At 49.1% G+C, this 22,455-nt stretch overlaps 2 protein-coding genes and 1 non-coding gene across 35 annotated transcripts in view; 1 reads left to right on the top strand and 2 right to left on the bottom strand.

Moving 5' to 3' along the window:
- The first annotated feature begins 33 nt into the window (after window positions 1–33).
- Window positions 34–9,158, top strand: ZDHHC16 (zDHHC palmitoyltransferase 16). 12 transcript variants are annotated; one of them, XR_014071302.1, is made up of 11 exons: window positions 34–207; window positions 3,679–3,926; window positions 4,102–4,296; window positions 4,449–4,537; window positions 4,931–5,084; window positions 5,656–5,701; window positions 5,840–5,887; window positions 6,720–6,805; window positions 7,459–7,582; window positions 7,763–7,833; window positions 8,567–9,158. XR_014071302.1 is itself a non-coding variant. In XM_081550249.1 (11 exons), exons 2-11 carry the CDS (start codon window positions 3,684–3,686, stop codon window positions 8,679–8,681), a joined length of 1,134 nt encoding a protein of 377 aa, XP_081406375.1. In that variant the 5' UTR covers window positions 34–207; window positions 3,679–3,683; the 3' UTR covers window positions 8,682–9,158. The 12 variants fall into 12 exon arrangements, 11 of the variants coding, with proteins under 11 accessions (XP_081406375.1, XP_081406438.1, XP_081406441.1 ...); XM_081550249.1 differs by having other exon boundaries at window positions 4,931–4,959; window positions 5,568–5,701; XM_081550312.1 differs by lacking the exon at window positions 4,102–4,296 and having other exon boundaries at window positions 4,931–4,959; window positions 5,568–5,701.
- A 207-nt stretch (window positions 9,159–9,365) lies between these two features.
- MMS19 (MMS19 cytosolic iron-sulfur assembly component) overlaps window positions 9,366–22,455 on the bottom strand; it is a 33,448-nt gene continuing 20,358 nt past the window's right edge. For 6 of the 22 annotated variants that reach the window (XM_081550054.1, XM_081550079.1, XM_081550000.1 and 3 more), the window contains 23 exons: window positions 19,789–19,875; window positions 19,306–19,380; window positions 18,819–18,896; window positions 18,030–18,168; window positions 17,633–17,787; window positions 17,299–17,377; window positions 16,766–16,891; window positions 16,491–16,572; window positions 16,081–16,181; window positions 15,815–15,964; window positions 14,372–14,527; window positions 13,237–13,336; window positions 12,634–12,736; window positions 12,417–12,485; window positions 12,064–12,190; window positions 11,612–11,712; window positions 11,417–11,473; window positions 11,086–11,272; window positions 10,671–10,753; window positions 10,377–10,541; window positions 10,235–10,294; window positions 9,844–9,944; window positions 9,366–9,763 (listed from right to left, as the gene is read on the bottom strand). In XM_081550054.1, coding sequence (XP_081406180.1) covers window positions 9,736–9,763; window positions 9,844–9,944; window positions 10,235–10,294; window positions 10,377–10,541; window positions 10,671–10,753; window positions 11,086–11,272; window positions 11,417–11,473; window positions 11,612–11,712; window positions 12,064–12,190; window positions 12,417–12,485; window positions 12,634–12,736; window positions 13,237–13,336; window positions 14,372–14,527; window positions 15,815–15,964; window positions 16,081–16,181; window positions 16,491–16,572; window positions 16,766–16,891; window positions 17,299–17,377; window positions 17,633–17,787; window positions 18,030–18,168; window positions 18,819–18,896; window positions 19,306–19,380; window positions 19,789–19,875 — 2,409 coding nt within the window. In that variant the 3' untranslated portion in view covers window positions 9,366–9,735. Of the gene's footprint in view, window positions 9,764–9,843; window positions 9,945–10,234; window positions 10,295–10,376; window positions 10,542–10,670; window positions 10,754–11,085; window positions 11,273–11,416; window positions 11,474–11,611; window positions 11,713–12,063; window positions 12,191–12,416; window positions 12,486–12,627; window positions 12,737–13,236; window positions 13,337–14,371; window positions 14,528–15,742; window positions 15,965–16,080; window positions 16,182–16,490; window positions 16,573–16,765; window positions 16,892–17,298; window positions 17,378–17,632; window positions 17,788–18,029; window positions 18,169–18,818; window positions 18,897–19,305; window positions 19,381–19,685; window positions 19,876–22,455 lie in introns of all 22 variants that reach the window. The other 16 variants (XM_081550087.1, XM_081550102.1, XM_081550008.1 and 13 more) reach the window with 9 other exon arrangements.
- Window positions 15,338–15,459, bottom strand: LOC145540043 (small nucleolar RNA SNORA28). Its single transcript, XR_014078169.1, has one exon. It is a non-coding gene; the product is annotated as a small nucleolar RNA SNORA28 (small nucleolar RNA).

Here is a 22,455-nt window from a genome sequence, read left to right as displayed (position 1 = left end):
GCGGGGCTTCGGAACGCTTGCGCTTGCGCCTGTGGACAAGGATGGGCGGGCGGTGGGTCCGGGTCTGCAGGCTGGACCTGTGGGCGGCGGGCCATGGTTGGTTGGATTGAGCCGGGCCGGTGGACGCCGAGCTGGAGGGGGTGGCAGTGAGCGGCGGCGGAGGCTGCGGGGTTCGACTTGGCTGATTGAGGAATCTGCCGGCGGCAGGTAAGAGCGAAGCTGCGGCCTTTCCTGCCCAGTCCTGTCGCTTTTTATAGGGTCGGGCCCTGTTCCCGGGCCTTGTGAGCCCGAGTTCCTGCTCTGCATGGCCGTGTGCTCGAACCGGACGGAGCGCACCCTCCGGGCAGCCCTGAGACATGGAGCTGGAAGGTCAGCCCAGCCAACTCGCCCATTTCACAGATTTGGAAATTCATCCCCAGGGGTAGGATTCGAATTGTACCGTATCTCTAAGATAGTTCAAGATAAAGACCCAACGGGTACTCAAGTTATTTTTTCCTTTCAGTCTATCATTCTTTGACCATGCCAGTCTTATTGAGAAATAAAACGTTTCCTCAGTTTCTGTAACTGCAGCCTCCGATCTTGCGGAAGCGTGCTAGTCTGGAAGGAAAGTCTGCGCATGAATTAAAGTTGCTTTACTGATGATTGACACTTGCTGCTTGAGACTGTAAACACCCTGAAAACAGCATCTTTGTTCAAATGAGTTTTGTCGACTTTGTTTCCTCTGCCCTTTGGTGTCTTTGGAAGCTGTGTGTGTACTCCCACCCCTAATAGCCCCCATGTCCAGTTTCACCTTGGGAAAGAGTTGGTGACTGAGAGCCTTGGGGAGAGGATAGTGCTGTGACCTACACTCCCCTCTGATCTGGTGGCACGTGTCACTATGTTGCTAGTACTGAGGGATCAGAGTGTTCAAGGCTTCTGTTGGGGGTGCTGCTGCTGACTGCTAAGTTGCTTCAGTCGTGTCCGACTCTGCGACCCCATAGACGGCAGCCCACCAGGTTCCCCCGTCCCTGGGATTCTCCAGGCAAGAACACTGGAGTGGGTTGCCACTTCCTTCTCCGTTGGGGGTGATAGGGAAACTCTATTTCCTGCCCTGTACACTTCCATCAACACCCCTTACCCCCAACACACAGTTTTTTGAGCTCTGCTTTATCTCAGTTTCCTGAGGATGAAAACTTATTGTGTTCAGTTGTGGTCCCATGGACTACATATTTCTTCCCTGGCATTCCCATACCCCCTTAAACCTCACTAAGTAAAATAAGGGAAGGGGGCCTTGGTCTCAGACTTCTTTTACATAATCTGGTCTTAAGTTCTGCCCCTACAAGCTTTCCGCTTACATGTTTGTGTTGATTACTGGTTGGATAGTTTTCTAGAATGATTTCTAACTCTGAGGTGCAATGATTCTACCAGTGGTTTTCATTTCTCTCTTCATTGACCATGAAGAATGTAGCAGCGTACACTTATTTAGTGTAATCACATCGGCAGGAGTGTCCTTGCTGTTATTTGTAAGACAGATAGACATCTGACCAGCCTTTCCACTTCAGCATCCCCCCAGTATTTATTGAGTACTTCCATGATCTAGGTATTGTGCTAAGCACTTTATAAACATTTCATTTGTATCTTACCAAGTGTATATATAGTCGTAAAGTGCGTAGAGCAGAAAGGTGCCTTAGTATTTAATCCTACTCTCTCATCAATGGGAACACAAGAAAACTGAGTCCCAACAGAATTTGGTAGTTTGCCCAAGGTCACAGGTCTACTTCAGGGCAGAATTGAATCCTAAGTAGTCAAGTTATGGGGCAGGTGAGAGTTGGTAAGTCTGGTCTTTGAGGCATTTCCTGTAGAGTTCAGTAATTCCAGAAGTAGCTGAGGCAATTTAAAAAGTGGAGAATCAGAAAATGAAGGGTTTTTTTCTTCTAGACAGGAGGGATGGCATATATTTTTGTTTATTACAGATGAGGGACACATCTTATTTGCATGCTGTTGCTGTTAAAACTAATTTAGTAAATAGAAAAACTCCATTAGCTATAGTAAGGGAGTGAACAATGGTGTGGATAACCTGTCACTTGGATTTGTTTCGGGGTAAAATGTTTCGTTCCACTGTTACATTAGATTGTAGCTGTACACTATTTGAAAATTCATGCTTCAAGCCAAATCATGATTCCACACAATAGCAGTCCAAGTCAAAGGAGGTATGAAGTTTGAGCTTTTCCTTTTTCTCTTTTCTGCACTGTCCCTTTGTTCTCTTAGCTGCTCTGAGATGATGGAAATGGCCAACTTACTTTATCCTGCTACAGAAGTAGGTCCCTACTGAATTGTGTGTCTTCTCCTTGCTGGTTTTATCTGCTGGCTTTGTTTTTGCCTTAAGTCTTTAGAGGGCTTCTGGAAGGAGGTAATTAAGTTTTCTTTGAAAGGCCTCTTGTGGGGATGTCAGGGTGCAAGGAGAGTACCTTGCTCCAGTTACTGAAATGACACCATCCCTACAGTGGAGCAGCCTCCTCCAGTTTCTGCTGGGCTTTGAGCTGCCTGTTAAATAAGTCAGTGGAGTTGCAGAGGACAAAGTAGCCATAGGGGAAAATCAGATAATTTCCTCTCTGATAAGACCATTAATCTGCAGAATTGATGAGAATATCATCGAAGTAATCTGTATATTCTGTTCTGGGCATTGCCTGGGTAGCTGACCTCTCATGGCTGTTAGTTGAGGTAAAAATCACATGGAGGAGGTTAAGGCACTTTCAGAGGAGCCGTGCACAGCGCTAAAGAGCTGAACAGGCTGGTTGGGACACCTGGGGCCAGGGCAGCAGCTGCAGAGAAAGCTCTCAAGTGTCCAGCTAGAACGGAGCAGGGGAAACTCATCACTCAGAAGGCAGGCCCTGTGGTCTTCTTCCGCCATCCTCCATACCGCCATGTCTCCTGCTTGTTGGTGGTGGTCTGCTCAGGACCCCAGAGTTGTTTTGTTCATGCTTGGGGTGGGACTGGGACTAGAATTGGAGACAGAGCATCTTATGTCATGCAAGGGGGAGGTGAGCTGTCCCCACAGGAGACAGGGACTCTCATGCCCCCAGGCCGGTAATGGCAGTAGGACGGATAAGTGTCTTTTGCCTAGATAGCACCAGGGAAGATCTAGGTGCAGGATTTGCATGGTGTGAACTCACTCCCTCACTACTGTTCTGATGAATACAGTTGTTAGGAGGTAGGGGCTTCCCTCATGGCTCAGACGGTAAGGAATCCGCTTGCATTGCAGGAGACTTGGGTTTAATCTCTGGATTGGGAAGATCCCCTGGAGGAGAGCATGGCAACCCACCCCAGTATTCTTGCCTGGAGAATCCCCATGGACAGAGGAGCTTGGCAGGTTACAGTCCATGGGGTCGCAAAGAGTCTGACACAACTGAGCAACTAAGCACAGGGCAGGCAGGAGAGTCCAGACACCTCTGCTACAGTGGCCAGGCCCACAGGGCCACGTGGATAGCTTTGTGCACATTGGTTGGGCTCCACCCAGTGGTCTGTCCACATAGACAATTCCAGAGACCCTGCTTGAGCTTGGAGCTGCCTCCCTATTTCCTATAGCTGGTGACTGGCCCAGCAGGCCTCAGCCTTAGGTCTCTGCCTCTAAGCTGCCCACTTGTGGGGCAGGGAGAGACAGGACCCAGGCTGGCCCCTCACGGTGCTGTGCTTTCCTAGGAGCCATGCGGGGCCAGCGGAGCCTGCTGCTGGGCCCTGCCCGCCTCTGCCTGCGCCTGCTTCTGCTCCTGGGCTACAGGCGCCGCTGCCCACCTCTGCTCCGCGGCCTGGTGCAGCGCTGGCGCTATGGCAAGATCTGCCTGCGCTCCCTGCTCTACAACTCCTTCGGGGGCAGTGACACCGCCGTGGACGCTGCCTTTGAGCCTATCTACTGGCTGGTGGACAACGTGATCCGCTGGTGTGGGGTGGTGAGTGATGCCCGGGGGGCAGGAAAAGGGTTGTTTGGGGAGTGCATGTGTCTGACGAACCTACCCTGGGTCAGGACCCACACTGGCCTCCTCCCCTTGGGAAGCTCCTGAGTCTGCTCTGGGCATTGCCGAGCTCTCTCAACGGCATCTTCCTGACCCCCCCTGGTGCTGGCAGGTGTTCGTGGTGCTGGTGATTGTGCTGACCAGCTCCATCGTGGCCATCGCCTACCTGTGTGTCCTGCCCCTCATCCTCCAAACCTACTCCGTGCCCCGGCTCTGCTGGCATTTCTTCTATAGTCACTGGAATCTGATCCTCATCGTCTTCCATTACTACCAGGCTATCACCACCCCACCTGGATACCCACCCCAGGTGGGTACCCCCCTCCAGGAGCATGAGGGTGGAAGAGAACTGCAGGCCACAGGAGCCAGTCCCAGGAGTGGGGAGGGAGAGTGCCTTGGTGTTTTTGAGGTACGAAACCGGTGCTGCCACAGTCGTCATGTTGCTTTTCTCCCTCTGCACAGGGCAGGAATGATACGACAACAGTCTCCATCTGTAAGAAGTGCATTAACCCCAAGCCAGCTCGAACACACCACTGCAGCATCTGCAATAGGTGGGTCTCTGGGAACCCCAGCCATGGCCCTTTTGCTGTAGCCCCAGGGCAAAACCTAGACCTGGCATTTGCCTGGACATCCATGGGGTACCCTGTCATGTGCCAGGCCATGTGTCCTGAGGACATGGGCCCCAGGATGGTCCTGCGAGTTATGTGTTATCACTGCTTGGGGAAAGTGAGGTTCAGAGAGAGGGGTCAGGGTAGGCAAGAGACTCGAGTTACCTTGTCCAGTGTCACGTAGCCAGTGAAGCAGGGATTGAAGCAAGGCCTGCCTGTCCTCAAAGTCTGTGCCCTTTCCACCTCAGCAGGATGCTGGTCCTTGTAGGAAAGGATTGGCACTGACATCTCAAGAACCTTGGCCACCGTAACAGAGCCTGTGTCCCTCCCTCACAGGTGTGTGCTGAAGATGGATCATCACTGCCGTATCCTTTTGCTATCTCCTCTGCCTGAAACCTCCTCCTTTAGCTCCAGAACACTGCACAGGTTTAAGGGCCGCAGACCCAAGGCTTCTAGCTTCACCCTGCAGAGAACACTGGGCTCAGGAGAAGTTAGTAGAAGAGCAGTTGTGGGGACCAACCATCTCCTGGGAATAGGAGGCTTATGTGCTGTCTGGGATGGATCTTCTGGGAGCAAGGCCTCTCTCCCTAACAGCTCTTTCTTTCTTAGACTTTCGTACTAACATCTATTGGATGGAAAGAGAGGTCTTGTTCAGTGGGTTGTCCAGTGGGGGTGCAGATAGAACCATCGGTCCCTTTCTGCTGTCCCACACAGATGTCTGGTAAACCCATTTGTCTGAATGTTGGCAGACTGATTTTACTGAAGGATTTCAGCTTTCATGATCTCCTGATGGGACTTGTGAGGGCTTTGAAAAGCTTTAGCACTTTCACCTCAACTTCAGGGAAGTCCCTTATTTTCCTGCCTTTGGTGATGGAATCCTTGGGCTTGGATGATATTGTTAGGAACCACAGAGAAACCAGGACATCCCCTGAAGTTGTGTGTTTGGTCTTGTCCTTAATCCTTTCCCCACCAGCCTGGCTAAACAACTGTGTGGGCCACTATAACCATCGGTACTTCTTCTCTTTCTGCTTTTTCATGACTCTGGGCTGTGTCTACTGCAGCTATGGAAGCTGGGACCTTTTCCGGGAGGCTTATGCTGCCATCGAGGTGAGCCCATAGTTAGGAAAAGAGCAGCTCAGTAGAGAGCACTTCGGGGTGTGGAATTTGTCCCTAAGAAGGGGCTGGTAGCACCCCCCTCTCCTGGAGGCTTGAGAGTGTAACCAGCACTGTTTTCCATCCCCTTAGAAAATGAAACAGCTCGACAAGAACAAACTACAGGCGGTTGCCAACCAGGTGGGCTCTCCCCACCCCACTGCCTCCTGCTGCTCAGGCCAGGGGTATAGAGTTGCTGAGGCAACTGGGGCCCACCTGTTAGTCGAGTTATAGAGACTGGGCTCAGGCCAGTCGAGACTGGATCAGGGGTGTTCTGGGGGCTGCCTGCCACAAGCAGACCAAGTGGCCTGGGGACAAGCTGCAAGTCCCTGGTATGTGAGTTTTTGGCTCTCTATCCCATTTCACCTTCTTTGGGCTGAGCAAGGGCTCTGCCTTGGTGATGGCCTGAGCAGCAAGGAGTCCATGTTAGTCTGTGTAATGGGGTTCCAGGGGACAGAGGTCGGGCTGGGCCAGTCTGACGATCCTTTGCTCCTGGTCTGTCTGCATCTGCATCAGGATCCCCGGCCTTTTAGGACTCCTTTTTCTGAGCAGATTGTCGGCTTGAGATTGTGCCTCTGCTGCCCTTCTGGTCCTTAGTGGGGCTCCCTGTTCTCTCCCTCCAGTCTATTCTGGGTGTGAGCTGCTCCCCTCTCTAGGGGATTACAGCCACGCAGTTCTAACTGGGAAGTGGAGTGGCTTCCCCTGGAGCCCCGTTTGTGTTGTCCGAGCTAAAGACCCAGGGTTGGTCCCTCCTGTGCTTTACCATCCTGTCCAGACCCGCTCTGCCCAGTGTTTGTCCACATGACGATGCCACTGGCTTGGTCCACCCATCTGGCTGCTGCCCTGACTCCTCTGTGGCTTAACCCCCTATCTTCTCCCCCTGGGCCTGGATCACTTCCCCGCCTGCAGGTGCTGGGCTCTGGTGGAGACCAGCAGAGTCAATGAGCCAGACTGTGCTGTTTTCTTTTTCTAGACTTACCACCAGACCCCACCACCCACCTTCTCCTTCCGAGAAAGAGTGACTCACAAGAGTCTTGTCTACCTCTGGTTCCTGTGCAGGTATCTTAACTCTCATTTTTGACAGTTTAAGGGAGGGGCAGCTTCAGAAAGCCTTTTACGGTGCCCACACAGGCAGGAACCCCTCCCTGTGTGCACTGTTGCTTTCTTAGTCTCACTTAGGTTGGCCAAGAGTAGAGCTTAATTTTCTTCAGCGTTTTGGGGGCGGGAACACGAAGGACTTGGCACTTAGGGTTTGGTATGTGCCAAAGGAAGTTCAACTCCTCCTTCTAAGAGCAGATGCATTTTGTAGAGGAGGAAAACTGCAGATGTGAGGGGGTGAGATGATTTGTTCCGTGATACACAAGTAGAGATGGTAGAGCTGGAATCTGATGTGCCATTTTATTCTGATCCTTGATGCGTTTACTCCCCTTTCCTGTCTCCTAAGCATGGGTATTTTAGGAAATATATAACATTTTCATTAGTAATAGACTTATTTCCCCATCCTCCTTGCCACATAATTTATTCTTAGCCCATAGAGATGCTTTTTCATGGATGCTGTTTTTATCAGTAGATGCAGTGAAGTAAAAGTTCAGTTAGGACCCATAGGCTGGGAGAGAAGGCAGAAGACCCTTACCAATCACTGTTGCTCAGCGCAATTTCAGACCTACTTATGGCCTCATGCTATCCCCCAATCTTTGCCCCTCTTTTCTCAGTTCTGTGGCACTTGCCCTGGGTGCCCTAACTGTATGGCACGCTGTGCTCATCAGTCGAGGTGAGACTAGCATTGAAAGGCACATCAACAAGAAGGAGCGTCAGCGGCTGCAGGCCAAGGGCCGAGTGAGTAGGGCTGGGATTGGGGTGCTGGGGCGAGTGGGTAACCAAACCTGCTGTTCTGTAAAGAGAGGCCATGGTCAGGGCTGACTAGGGCAGGCCTGAACCCCAGAACTTGCCTAGCCAATTTAGGCTCAAAATTGGATTAAGGAAAAGGGTTCCTAGAAACGTTTTTCTTTGCTCTAGGTTTTTAGGAATCATTACAACTATGGCTGCTTGGAAAACTGGAAGGTATTCCTGGGTGTGGACACAGGAAGGTAAAGTAGAATATCTAGACCAGCGCTGTCCATTGCACTTTCTGTGTTGAGAAGAACATCCTACACCTGTGTTGCCTAAGACATTAGCCACTAGTCACACATGGCTTCTGAGTGCTCAAAACGTGGCTCATATATTAGTGGATAGAATTTCAAATTTCATTTCATTTTCACCAATTAGGCACATGTGGCTAAGGGCTACTATATTGGTACAGAAGCAGGTGACTACAGTAGAATCCTGAAACCTGTTCTCAGGAAGGGACCTCTGGCTAGGGTCTATCGGCCACCAGAGACCTCTCATTTGTATGGCAGTGTTGGATTTCAAGCAGATAACTTGTGGGACTGAAGTTACTTGTGACAGCTCCTAAGACAATAAATGAAGCTAGCTCCCTCAGCCCAAGAGACAAAGGTAAATCATTTTTCAGATTGCAACTACTGAGGCAGTAATAAGGAGGTGACCATTAAGTACCTGCCCTCCTCCCTTTTCCTATCTTCATTGTAAATGCTGCCTGTCCCTGTGCTGCCAGTGCCCCTTAGAAGTTAGCTCAAAACCTCTAAAAGGCCTTCAAGGCACCAGATGGTATATTTCTTGGACTACATTGGAACTTCTGTTACTTTTGTGATGAATGCCAAGGTAGCTCTTCAGACTGCCTTGAGCTATCTTTGCTGAGGCATGAGGATCAGGGAGGAAGACCAGGAAGGCCTGGATCTCAGGAGTATTTGTCTTCTCTTATAGGCACTGGCTTACTCGAGTGTTGTTACCTTCCAGTCACTTGCCCCACGGGAATGGAATGAGCTGGGATCCCCCGCCCTGGGTGACTGCTCACTCAGCCTCTGTGATGGCAGTGTGAGCTTGTGAGCTGGAGTGTGTCAGCCACAACTTGAGCACCACCCTGCTTCCTGCGTTGCCTCAAGGGCCTCCAAGGATAGCTTCTTGGGATCCTTGAGCCAAAAGAGCCAGTGGGCCTGCCCCAGGGTACCATGCAGAGACAGCTCAAGGACCCGGTCTCCTGGCCGTTGCAGAAGCAAGGCACGATGTGGAGAAATCCTAGGACTGATGTCCCTTTACTCAGGCAAACAGAAGTTCCAGCCCCAGACTGGAGATCAGGCAGCTAGCAACCTTGCCAGGTTGACCCCGACCTCCTCCAGGTTACAGCACTGGGGTTGGCCACCACCTCTTCCACTTGCCGTCTGAGGAAACAGCTGAATGGTAGAGATGAGATTCTGGCTTCTCAACAGGGCAAAGATACCAGGCCTACTGCTGAGGTCACTGCCACTTCTCATGTGCTGCTGAAGGGAGCAAAAATAAAGGTATTTGATTTTGTAAAGACCTGTAGCTTTTCACTTTTTGCCTTTCCTGTGGGACGGGGAAGGGGGAAATCAGGGTCAAGGCCTAATAAGCAGGTGTTCTGGTTCTGCCACCTGTGCCCCACTTGGAGGGATTGGATGTCCTGAACAATTCCTATCGTTTCTGTTCTAGGTTAGGCAGTGATGCTTCTGAGGCATAAATGGAAGGGGGCAATAACTAACAGCCGTTACCAAAAAAATCTTTTATTCTCCAGCAGGTACACATACACACACCACCCTCCCTGGTCCTCAGAGCCACACGCATCTGCATTCACCCTCAGCAGCATAGCTCCCTTTTTCTGACATACAAATGGAAGAGCCCCAGGACCAGGGATCGTTCTTCAAACATAAGTAGTCTCACACGCAGTTACTTCCCAAATCCATTAGAAATCAGATTCCTGTATTTCTCGTACAGCCATGCGGCAGAGGCCCGACATTCACGTTGTGTCTGTGGGAAAGGCAGTCAGGGGCCAGCGGTCTCCCTGCCTGGGCAAGACGGCTCGATGGTTAGTAACTTCAGGTTAGACTGTCAGTCAGTGTAGGCCAGAGATGGGGGGCTCAGCTGCCAGGGCTCCCCAGCAGAAACCTGTAGGCAAAAAGAATGTTGACAGCATTGGTGGTGAGGCTCACTTCAGTCCCGTCTCTCCCCGTGACCTAGAAACTCACCATTCTCCCCTGGCTGACACTGCTTCCTTACGCACCAGCCTCTTCTTATCATCTAGGGGTTTGGCTAAGGCCCGGATCACCTGTGGTTTGTACGGCAGCAGCTGTGGAGTTAGAAAACCTAATCTTAGCCTTGTTCAACCAAGGTAACCAAAAAAGCTGCTCTGACTCTACATCTAATACTTTTCCTATTCTTTACTGACTCCAGACAGTGCTGTGTGGCAGGCTGGCCATTCTGTTTTCAGGGACTCAGGGAATCCTTGCCTATCTGTACCATATAGTGCATACCTCAGTAGCACAGCTGGGTGGCCTGTCCTGCCTGCTTAAGGCAGAAAGGTGCCCCTGGCTCTTCTAGGAAGTTTTCAGGCAAGAAAAGGACACCTGTGGTACTCACCACGGGGGTGGGCAGGCGAGTGAGAGCATGCATACACTGTAGTGCCGCGATCCGGACCGCCTAGAACACAACCATAAGGAGGTGAGGGGAAACCCACGAAGGGGAAACGTACAGGCCAAAGAGTTGTCGAGGCTTGACGCACCATGGAAGGGCTGGCACTGAGGTTCAGGAACTTGGTGACCAGGGTGTCAACGTGAAGACTCATGACCTGGGGCGCTTCCAGTAGAAGAGGCTGAAGGCAGCTGAGGGTTGAGAGCTGCACCACAGAGTCGGGGCAGGACAGGGCCTCCAGCAGCAGGGAGAGCAGCTAAGGGGTCACAGGAAAGGGGAGGGTGACTACATCTTTGATGAGCCTGCTTCTCCTCCCCTTTCCAGCCCCAGCATGGGGGGGACAATGGCTTCGTCCCTGCTTAGACGCTGTGACGGCAAGGCTTACCGTGGGCAGCTCTGGCAAGAGCACAGGCTTTGGCAGCCTGTTAAGTACATGAGACAGACCCTTCAGGTAGTTTGGCTTCACATCTGCAAAAAATGGAAAAGCTTAGGGGAAAACTGGGCTCAGACAGAGCTTGGGAATTCAATTCCAATCTCTGGTGAAGCTGAGACATCAGCCTACAGAGATTTTTATTTATTTATTTATTTTTTTAGAAAAAACAAAAAGCCCTCAGGCTCAGAATAGGCAAGGTATACCCATCAAAGGAAAAGAGTGGGTCAAGAATCTAGATGTTCAGCCCTTTGGTACAGGCCATACTATGCTCTAAAGAAGCACTCAGGTCCTAAATTCTTTTAGAGACTGTGGCCTGAACAAAGGAGAGGTCTATATATTTGAGGGCCTTCCTCTAACCTCTCCTCACCTTGGGGAGCAGCATGGAAGCCCCGGACCAAAGCGGGCACATTATCCGTGAAGAACCGCTGGCGGAACATGATCCGCACTTCAGCATGGCCAGCACGAGTCAGCACGTCAGTGCAGTCAGACATGAGCAGAGAGAAGCCATCAGCTGCTGCTGGGCCTAGTTCTGGATCACTCAAGAGGCCCATGAGCTGGAGGAAAGAGCTTGTGAGGTATGTCAGTGGGTAAGGATCTTAAATACCAAGAAGAGGACAGCAGTCATTTTGGGGAGGAAGAGGATCAAGAGCGAAGTTCCTGTTTAGATCCTAGGTTCTGCTTGTTCAGCAAAGACTTACCCTGTCTGTAAGGCAGGAACTGAGAGGATGATATCTAAGCACTAAGGCCTTTGTGACCTGTCACCAGAGAGAAAGAACAGTTAGGGCAAGATGCCCAAACGCTGAGAAGCAGGCAGATGGTTCAGGTTTCAATGGAGAGATTTTATTTAACCAGATTAACTGCTCTCTCTAACAAGCTCCATTCCGACTCCTTACCCAGAGAAGCAGTGTGAAGGCCTGACTACGAAAGGGCCCAGAGCTCAGCCCAGCCTCCACTTTGTCCACAGCCAGCTGCAGGAATTCATCCAGCTGTTGCCCTAAAAAGGAAGGAAGAAATGCTGACGCGTGTGTCTGTTTTGACAACAAAAGCTGTAAATCCTTTAAATGCAGAAGCCATTAGAAAAGAACAATGCCATTTTGGCTGTGGACTTGGCCCACTCAGCTCTAGGACACCAGCATGAGCCTGGTATTCTCATAATGTTGGGGTGTTGGCATTAGAAAAGTCTACTTCTAATAAAAGAAGTCTTTTTTTTTTCTAAAAGAGCTATCCACTTCTAATAAAATATTACCCCTGATAGCTCCCTGTAGGGAACAGGAGGACAGAACTAGAAAGAGAATGAGTACTAAACTTCAAGATTGCATCAGAAGTTGATTTTTCCCTCCAGTACCTGCAGGGTGCTTGTTCAGGAGTCCTGCGAAGCACTTGGCGGCAGCAGTAGAGGAGAAGGGGCAGCTTTGGCAGCAGCTCAGCTCTAAAAGCTCCCGCATGAGTCGGTTCAGCTGTGGGATTTCCACCTGTAGAAAACCTGGTCATGTCATGGACCCAGAGAACACGTGAATTCCAAGAGACACCCAGGAGAGAGTGGCAGCAGGGGCCAGGGTGAAGGAGAAGTGAATTCTCCAGTGGGAAAAGCAGCAAATCAGCTTAGCTGTGACAAATTTCAGCCCAGAAGTCACCTGGGCTCCAGCTCCCCTGGTCAGGGTTAAACTGGGGTACTCCCCAAAGGTTCTGGTCACTTACGTTTCGAGGCAGGGAGCAGACAAAGGCCATAAGCAGTGCGACCAGCCGCCTCTGCCCTGAGGAGCCATCCTGTAAGGAAGAAGAGCCTTATCAAGCCTGTCCCACTAGCAAGAGGCTTGTGGCCCTGATGACACCCATCCCAGATTTGCAAGGAAAATCTGAAGGGCAGATGTCCCAAGACTGTTTCCCATCTGGGTCTGATCCACTGGACCCTCACCTGGAATGGCTGGAATCTGCCAGGGAAGCTGTTTTCAGGCAGGAAGGAGATGTTGCCGTCCAAGAAGAGGGGCACGATGTGGGCGACACTCTGGGCGGCTAAGCTAGGGGGTACACCTAGTGTCACCAAGGAGCCAGGGTTCTACAGCAGCCCTGTGGTTCCTGGGACTCACTGAGTCCAGGGACCAGAGCATGCTCATTCACACCTTCAACAAATACTAACTCAGCACATACTATATGCCAGGAACCATTCCTGTGCTAGGCCTTGGTGCTACAGTAGTGACCCAGACAGATCAAATCCCCATTCCCTTGGAGCTAACCATCTAGTGAGAGGACTCAGTGTATATGTCAAAAATGCTTACAGGTGACTCTTACACACACCTATCTGTAGCTAAGAACCATCAGTCCATGGCTTCCCAAACCCCCATCCACAGTCCATGGTGCTAAAAGACCCCTTCCTTCTTTGCCATTAAGACTTACAAAACAAATAACTGCCTTCACATTTACATCTGGTGAGAGGACAGCTCAGAAGGAAATCATCTGCTACTTCTTCCCAAGAATTCTAGCCTCCCTGGGATCAAGTCACATGCAAGATTATACTCACTCAGGGCTCAAGTGGGTGGTGGCAGTGGCAATGACTGACACCATGGTGGCCAAGACCTCATCCTCCAACAGGACTTTTTTCAGAACTGAGTGCTCCTTCTCTGCCAAATGAAAAACACACACAGGCACAGGCCATGACTGGCTCACACGATTAGGTCCTGTCCCCCTTCTGACTCTGGGCCTTGACTCTCGTTACAGCAGGAGCAGTTTGTAACCTGTCTTCTAGTAGTGCTGTAGCCCTGGAAACCAGCAAGGCACCAGAAGCAGGAATGTCTAACGTGGGCCACAGGGAGCTCCCGAGAATTGCCTCTGACTAGACAACAGTGGGAAATAAGGCTAGCTAATAGGAATATTCTTAGCATCAGAAATGTTAGTCTTTTCAAAAACTTAAAGGTAAAGTGGATTTATCTTTGCAGCTCCTTTTACACAGCAGCTACCATACACATACATTACTGTTGCTAAGCATTATGAATTAACTTATTTAATCCTTACCAACTACCCTGTGATATATAGATATTATTCTCCATCTCCTTTGCACAAGTGAGGAAACAGAGCTTAGAAAGGCTAGATATCTTCACCTAAGTTAGCAGGTGGTGGCTTCCCTGGTGGCTCAGATGGTAAAGAATCTGCCTGCAGTGTGGGAGACCTGGGTTCGATCCCTGGGTTGGGAAGATCCCCTGGGGAAGGGCATGGCAACCTACTCCAGTATTCTTGCCTAGAGAATTCCCATGGACAGAGGAGCCTGACAGGCTACAGTCCATGGGGTTGCAAAGAGTCGGACACAATTGAGTGACTAAGCACATAAGTTAGCAAGTGCTAGAGTTGACCATGAGACCCAACCAGGTCTGCTAGACTCCAGAGCCTAATTCTAACTAATCTAATTACATAGCAATTGAAGGGGCAGGGGAAGTGCATCCTTTTTGAGTGTTGCTAACATTAGTAGATTTTGGTTCTTTCCAGAGGTCAGCTTGGCACCTTTGGATTAAAGTGAAATCTCATTATGTGGACACAGAATTCAAAAGACACCTCTGCTGGTGCAAAATGCAATAGCAGTGAAACCCTGAGGGTGGCAGTGCTATTCAACACTAGTGGAAGGCTAGGGTGAAAGGAGGGAGGGGTGAGGAGGGGGAAGTTACCTGGCATGGAAGCCTGCACAGCCAAGGCAAGCAGGCAGGGTACAGCTGTCTGATGGAAATACCAGCAGCTCTCGGGGTCTCGCTGGCATTTTTCTGCCACCTGCTGGAGGCTCTGACAGACAGCAATAATTTCATTGGTTCCTGGACTCATACTCCCTGTGTGGTGAGAAAGTTCTCTGTAAGGTTTTCTTAAAAGCACTCCCAGGTCTGTCAGATACGGGATATAGGAAGAATAATCAAACATTAAGTATCTTATTAATATAAAGAGCCAAGTCATTTGATCCAGGAGCGGAGACCTGCCCTGCCAGCTCTGCAACAGAAGTATTGATACACAGCGTGAGGGTGAGGGGAGCTACCCTCCTACACAGCCGGAAATCTGTGTGTCAGTTATAATCATCCTCCTTGAAGTGGTTCTTCCGTATCTTCAGTTCTACATCTGTGGACTCAACCAACTGCGATCGTGTTGTACTATAGTTTTTACCCACTGAAAAAAATCTGTGTGCTGTACAAACTTGCTTTGTTCAAGGGTCAAATGTACATTCTCCTTTAGTTTTCATAACAACCCCCTCAGCAGTATCATTTCCCCCGTTTTATAGAGGAGAATGTGAAAGCTCAATAAATTAGCAGTGGTTTTTCCAGGGTCACAGTAAGTGCAAAAGTCAGGGATCAAACGCAGGCTGTGCTCTGAATCCAGTGTTCTTTCTATTCTGTATCAGGTGCTGGATCATCCTCTGTTAACTGGATCAACCACAAAGGACGGGGCAGTACAGAGTGGGGAGCTTAGGGAATTAGTGAGGGCCCATGGCAGGCATGCACAGGTTCATAACAGCCACAGCTGCTGTCACTTGTGAGGAGCAGTGCTCCTCACTCCAGGGTGTACACAATTTACCTGGAGATCCTGCTAAAATCCAGATTCTGATCAGTGGGGCCTGAGATTGTGCATTTCTTTTATTTTTCAGCTGCAACACTGTTTAAGTCTATGTAACGGCTTGTCTCACAGAGAAGAGAATACCGGAATAGGTTAGACTTTCTTTCTATAGCAAGCTCAAATTGTGTCAGACAGTTTTATCTGCCACAGAGTGCTGCTTGCATGAGATTCTGCATTTCTAATAAGCTCCCAGATCATGCCCATGTTCCTGGTTGATGAACTCTATTTTGAGTAGCATAGCCTTACAGTGGTGCTTTTCAATGGATTCCACACTGAAATCATCGAGACATTCTTAATAATTGTTGCCCAAATCCCATCCCTGCTTAGAGACTGAATCATTTGGACTGTGTGAGGTCCAGGCAGTCAGCATTTTTTCAAGTTCCTATGTGACTCTTACTAGAGCCACCACTGGAACCACTGTTTTAGACATATCAACTCCAAACCTGATTGCAGCTCCCCCTCCAGCGCAGCTCCCCCTCCAGCCCAGCTCCTCAGTGACTGTTCCCTGTAGTCACCTCTGTTCATCTGGCACAGATGCTGCAGCAGAAGAGGCAGCGTCTCCTTGACGATGCTGGGATGTGTGGATACAGCTGATAAGGCTTGCAGACAGCGTGGATGCCGGGAGCACCTGGTGGGCCCATCCCCTCTAGCCAAATCTGACTCCTCTGAAAAGCAACCCAGGAGATTAGGTTTCACTGTGTGATGGCAAGCATGAAGGAACCCCCCCGCCCCACCAACTTCCCTGGGAAGGAGCAAGCCACAGAAGATCAGAGACACGTACCTGTACACAGATCCTCAGCAAGCTTGGGCATTAGGTGGCTGCTGAAGGCCACGGGGTAGAGAGCAGCCAGGGTTCCTGATGCTTCCAGTGCTGCCACCCTGCTGGGGCACAGGGCAGGAGAGCATTAGCTGAGCTGGGTCCATGGGTCTCTTGCCTAGGCCTGCCATTAGGCATATTCAGGAGCGTGGGCTTCTGAGACCACCTTTCTAAAAAAGCAGGATTCAAGTACCTATACCACTAAGGTAGACAGGGCTTCTTAATGCCCCCAAAAGAGAACATTCCCACAACAATCGCTCCAATCAGTCAGCAGCCAGAGCCAAGCACAGAGTCCATGTCCTCTTGGAAAGCCAAGGGTCAGGAGCACAGTGCCCTGGAACAGCTGGCTCTATCTTGCTGTCTTATGTTCTCACCAACTCTGGGAATCTTCCTCCAGGAAGCTCAGTCTGTACAGGTGACCCACTGCTAGCTCCAAGTCCCCAGAAGACAGGAGATCTGTATTAGAAGGAGACATGAACCTCATCTTTCTTCCCCTGCAGCCACCTTCATCCTTCCCAAAGTCCTATTAGAAATCCCAAATCATACAGAATTGTGAGAACCAGGGAATAAAGACTGCTCTTCATTTAAGACAGAAAACCACAGGAAAGAGACCAAAAACTCCCATCTTTTTTCTTTCCCTTAAGTGTACCTGGCTGAGCACCCAACACTGTGAGTGTACGAATGCCGACGAGCTGAAGCTGGGTGTTGGGGTCTGTCAGGGCCATGAATATCAGTGAGCACAGCTGGTCCTTGAAGCCACTCAGAGGCCTTTCATCTAGGGAGAGACAGAGTCCAGGTTAGAGGGAAACCTCATTCAGCACTGATGCAAAGATAACTTGGGGCAGATTTTTTTTTTTGGCTGTGTAGCATGGAACGTGGGATCTTAGTTCCCCAACCAGGCATCAAACCAATGCCCCCTGAAGAGGAAGCATGGAGTCCTAACCACTGGACCAGGGAACTCCTGGGACAGATTTAAAGAATTTAATCCACTGGATATCCAGGAAGTACACTAGGAAAAAAAATGAACAGGTCTCATTTCTTAAGTGTTCTCTTGTGCTACAACTTGAGAACAACAGGTCGGCTGTTCTATGCTACTTCTCTGTAGCACTCCTGGCCTGCCCTCCTTTACCGGGCTACAGTGCTCAGCACCCCCAGGACAGCACATCTAGAAGACGGCCTCACCCTTGTCTTCATAGCTCCATTTCTGCTGCAGCTTCAAGAAACCCAGGATCATTTCAAGAATTGTCCTTCGCTGGTTGCTCTGTAATGTTTTAAGGGGTATGAGAGTCAAAGACTACCTTTTAATGGATTTCAGTCTTGCTACTATGGAAGTGGGGAGAATTATCATTGTACATAAGAGTGTGACGAAAAGAGTGAATAAGGGAACTAGCAGCAGCTAATGGGAGCAAAACCCAAGATCTACTATATCTAGGCACAAGCACAACACAGCTTTCTCTATGAGAGAGCCATCCTAGCCCAGGGTCCCATCATTTCCTAAAAAGACCTGCTTCCTTACCTGACTGTGCTTATGGAACTGTTCCAGCAGTAGAGGCAGCACGTTGCTGGTGATGTGGTCGCAGGCCCGGGCAGACGCGCCTGCAGCCGCCTGCAGCAGTTTGGCACTAGGCCACACCAATTTCATGTCCGGTTCACACAGATGGTGCCTGCAGTCTAGAGAGGCAGCACATCACAGACCTGGGGAGTAGGCTGAACGTTGCCTGGTTCCCCTGCAGGTCATAGAAGCTGGAAGCTGATCCCCAGGACTAGGAGTTACCACTTAAATTTCTTTCAATTCAAAGCAGGGCTCCAGTACACGAATCACTGAACTTGGGGGCACTCGTGAAAGGTCACTGGCCTTAAGGAATTTCCCTCTGTTGTGTGCACTCCCCTTTCTAGCTGCCATGCCCCATTACCCTGTAGAATGTTGCTAAGGAAGGAGTCAAGGAGGTCCTCAGCATCAGCCCTCAGCACAGAGCGAGACAAACACGCAGTCAGGGAGTTGAGGGCCGCCAGGCCCTCGGCCTCTACCCGCTCACTTGCCGTCTGGAACACCTGTCAGGGAGGGATCCCATGGCTACTGAGGTGAGCCTGCACCAGGTGAGACCCTACCCACCTGCGGCCTATTTCCTTTTGGGGAGAGGGTGGTGAGAATCTTTAGGGCACAACAATGGAAATTAACCCCTCACATGAGTTTCATCTCAATTGATGTCTTCTCACTAAGTCCTTAGTCCCACTAGGATATTGATACACATACTTTTTTTTTCCTTTTCAATTCTGGTTGTGCTGCACAGCATGTGGGATCTTAGTTCCCCGACGAAGGACTGAACCCACGCCCCCTGCACTGAAAGCATGGAGTCCTAATTACTGGATCGCCAGGGACGTCCCCACATACTTTTTGAGAAAGTGAATACCGACCTTGAGCGGTGGTTGTTGGGATCCCTTTCCCCAAGTCTCTTCCTCTCCCCCTCTACTCAGAGTGACCCTTTACCATGAAAGTACAGGAAATGGGCACTAGGGGAGACTGATCACGTCATCACCAAGCAGCTGGCCCTACCCATATCATTCAACTAGAAATATGCCCCTTGGCTCTCCTGCTGAATAACCAGGCACAGCAACAGAGGGAAAAGGATAGGATATGTTACCTCCCCTCATGCCTGACAACTAGGAGTTAAGAGTAGTCAGTTTATCTAAGTGACACTCACCTCTCTGCGGATAGAAGCCCAGAGGCTGGGGAGGAAGTCTTTTAGTTCTTTCTGTCCGTACACAGCACAGCAAGCATTCTGCCAGGGAAAGCAGAGGTTAACGGCTGTCTATACTCTCAGACTTCTGGGACGTGCAGCCCCCTCAGCATAATGGCACCTGAAAGAGGCTGGCTCTCAGCAGTAAAAGCAGCAGGGTTTCATAACCATCCTACCCAGATCAATTGAAAACAGGAGCTCCTCCCAACTGATGAAAACAGGCATGAAGAGGGAGCCCTGGTCACCTTTCCTCAGCTGCCACTCTGTTACTATAGAACAGGACAAAAGGCAGCTGGGGGCTGTAGGTCAACCTACAGGCCGAGACCCTGGGTATCCCTCTCCTGAGGCCCAGGGAACAGCTCCCCGACTCTCTAAGTATCAGTCCATAACCCTGTAGCACCGCTAAATTGTCTAAAGACAGCTGGGTCCTCAAAAGAGAAAAATCACTCACCAGAGTCTGCAGAGAGTCCAGCTTGGCACTGAGAATCTCCGAGTCCACTTTCTCAATCAGCAGGGGCAGCAGGAACTGTGGGAGAGAAGGAAGAACTGAAGCATGAGATATGGGTGGTGCTGCAGCCGCACCCAGCCCACCATGTCCTCACTGCCACCAGCCCCCGGGGTAGGCGCTGCACTAAGTTAGGAGTTGTGACTGTAAACCAATCTCCCTCCCAAGCCATGGCCAGACTCCTAGAGACCTAAAAAGTGGGCTAGCTGGCAAAGCTAAAGAATCTCAAAAGATAGCACCATATAGGGATTGGATCACTATCTTAAATGAAGAGATGGCAAAGTTTTCTACTTCGAAGGTCTGAAGACACTTGAAGGATGCCATACCATAGAATGTATACTGGATCTCTTTTCCTCCATGCTTTTACTGTTCTTTCTTCAGACCCTTCTGATGGCTGAGGCTATATGCCCTAACTCTGGCCAGACCCACCTCAGCAAAGCGCGGTGTAGAAGCCAGCACAGCTCGAAGACTCATGATGAGATCTTCTCTCTGGATGCCATGGGGATCATTAGGTGGCTGGAAAAGGGAGAAGAGGTGTGGCCTTGTGTATCTCTTCAGGCCATACCTGGACACAGGACTGAACCTAGCAACCCTGCAGAACAGGGTGAGATTTACACCCAAACTGCCGGAAAAGTGGTACAAGGCCCCAGAAAGATGACAGCTTGCTCTTTTATGTTGTTCCTTGGGAAATTTCTGTCTGTTGGGCCTTTATTTTCTATCCTATCATGTGGTTTCCATCTGATTTATCATCTCACCACTCAGAGATAAGCACCCTTAACTTTCTGGTGCAACTTTCTTCTCTGTATATAGAGTATTATGACTATGTGATTGGTAGACACTGTTTCCCTTTAAAATATATATAGCTTTAGAAAATGTGAATCTTTTGAACATATGGTTTGCCATCTATTTTTTTACTTCATAAATTACGTACATTTTTTTCATGTTATTATTCTTTCATAGGATTTGTTTTAGCGGCTGATACTATTTCATTGTGTGGTTGAGCCACAACTTATGTGGATAATCTCCCTTTGACGGACAATTCTATTTTTTCACCCTTATAAAAAGCTGTAATTCTGGCAATATAAAAACATTGATGATTTCTATATGAAGGCGGCAGATTTTTTTTTAATTGAAGTATATAGTTGACTTATAATATTGTGTTAGTTACAGGTGTACAGCAAAGTAGTTCAGTTATATACATTTATATATATCTTTTAGATTCTTTTCCATTACAGGTTATTATAAGATATTAAATATAGTTCTGTTTTATACAGTAAACCTTTGCTGTTTATCTGTTTTATATATAATGATATGTATTTGTTAATCCTGTTCGGTTCAGTTCAGTCACTAAGTCGTGTCAGACTCTGCAACTCCACGGACTGCAGCACACCAGGCCTCCCTGTCCATCACCAACTCCTAGACTTTACTCAAAACTCATGTCCAGAGAGTTGGTGATGCCATCCAACCTTCTCATCCTCTGTCGTCCCCTTCTCCTCCTGCCTTCAATCTTTCCCAGCATCAGGGTCTTTTTCAATGACTCAGTTCTTCACATCAGGTGGCCAAAGTATTGGAGTTTCAGCTTCAGCATCAGTCCTTGCAATGAATATTCAGGACTGATTTCCTTTAGGATGGACTGTACTCCTGTATATCCTGTTAATCCTGTATTCCTGATTTATTCCTCCCCAACCTCTTTTAAAACACTTTAACCAGAAAGTTTGTTTCCTATGTCTGAGTCTGTTTCTGCTTTGTAAATGAATTAACTTGTATTATTTTTTAGAATCCACATACAAATGGTAACATATAACTGTCTTTCTGTGTCTTACTTAGTGTGATAATCTCTAGGTCCTCTACTTTGTTGCATGTATCTTTTCAAATTAGAGTTTTAATCATTTGTGGATATATACCCAGGAGGGGGACTGCTGGATCATATGGTAATTCCATTCTCTTTTCCATAGCAGCTGCCCAATTTACATTCCCACCAACAGTGTAGGAGTGTTCCCTTTTCTCCACACCCTCTCCAGCATTATTTGTAGACTTTTTGATGATGGTCATTCTGACTAGGGGCTTCCCTGATGGTTCAGATGGTCAAGAATCCGCCTGCAATGTGGGAGACCTGGGTTCAATCCCTAGGTTGGGAAGATCCCCTGGAGAAGAGAAAGGCTACCCACTCCAGTATTCTGGCCTGGAGAATTCCATGGACTGTATAGTCCATGGGGTCGCAAAGAGTCGGACATGACTGAGCGACTTTTTCACTTCACTTCATTCTGATTGGTGTGAGGTGATACCTCACTGTAGTTGTAATTTGCATTTCTTGAATAATTAGCAATGTTAAGCATCTTTTCATGTGCCTATTAGCCATGTGTATGTCAAGAAAGCAGACTGAAAACATGAATCAGATTTTCCTTTTCCTCTTTAGAAACCCCACCAAAAAGGCAGTAAGGGGATTTTATTTTCTTTCTTTTTTGTAAGATATAAAGCTAAAGGGTGAATAGGACAAGAGATATTGGCAACAAAATTGTAAAAGCAGATGGGTAATAAGAAAATGACTTAGAGCCAAGACAACAGAATCCTCAGTAGGCTTGGGGAAAGCTTAGTAATTCCCCATATGCACCACAGTCTCCTCAAAAAGCTCTGCAACCAGCAGTACCAGATACCTTTGGAACTGGGAGTGGGGTTAGAGAAGCAATCTGACCTCCCACATTGCGTCTCAAGTCCATCCTAGCGCCAGCAGAATCTGGAGGTTTAATTCTTGGAGAGGGTGAGACAGAGCTGAGACAAAAATGCAGCTGAAGGCCTGGGTGCTGAATCAAAAGAGGTCTAAGTGGGAATTCCCTGGATGTCCAGTGGTTAGGACTCAGCACTTTCACTGCCAAAGCCCTGGATGGGGAACAAAGATCCTGCAACCTGGGGGTTCCCAAATTGTCCATGTAAGCCACTCTACAGGGAAGTTCATTCTCAATCAGCCTATTCTATGTGCTCAGAGCTCCCACTCAACTTTATAATCCTCACTTTGAAACATGTGCAAACTCCCAAGGATTACTAGATATCTGAAGAAAGCCTCTAACCTGGAAATAGAGAACAACATAAATTGAAAAA

This window comes from Giraffa tippelskirchi, chromosome 2, assembly GCF_054371585.1.
Source record: "Giraffa tippelskirchi isolate mGirTip1 chromosome 2, T2T-mGirTip1v1.2.pri, whole genome shotgun sequence".
Taxonomy (NCBI): domain Eukaryota; kingdom Metazoa; phylum Chordata; class Mammalia; order Artiodactyla; family Giraffidae; genus Giraffa; species Giraffa tippelskirchi.
Note: the sequence above shows the minus strand (reverse complement) of the source record. Positions and strands in the feature narration are given on the sequence as shown.

Coding starts and splice junctions, on each gene's coding strand:
- ZDHHC16 (XM_081550249.1), top strand. CDS start 3,684: ATGCGGGGCCAGCGGAGCCTGCTGCTGGGCCCTGCCCGCCTCTGCCTG. Junction 3,927..4,101: donor TGATCCGCTGGTGTGGGGTG/GTGAGTGATGCC, acceptor TGGTGCTGGCAG/GTGTTCGTGGTGCTGGTGAT. Junction 4,538..4,930: donor CACTGCAGCATCTGCAATAG/GTGGGTCTCTGG, acceptor CCTCCCTCACAG/GTGTGTGCTGAAGATGGATC.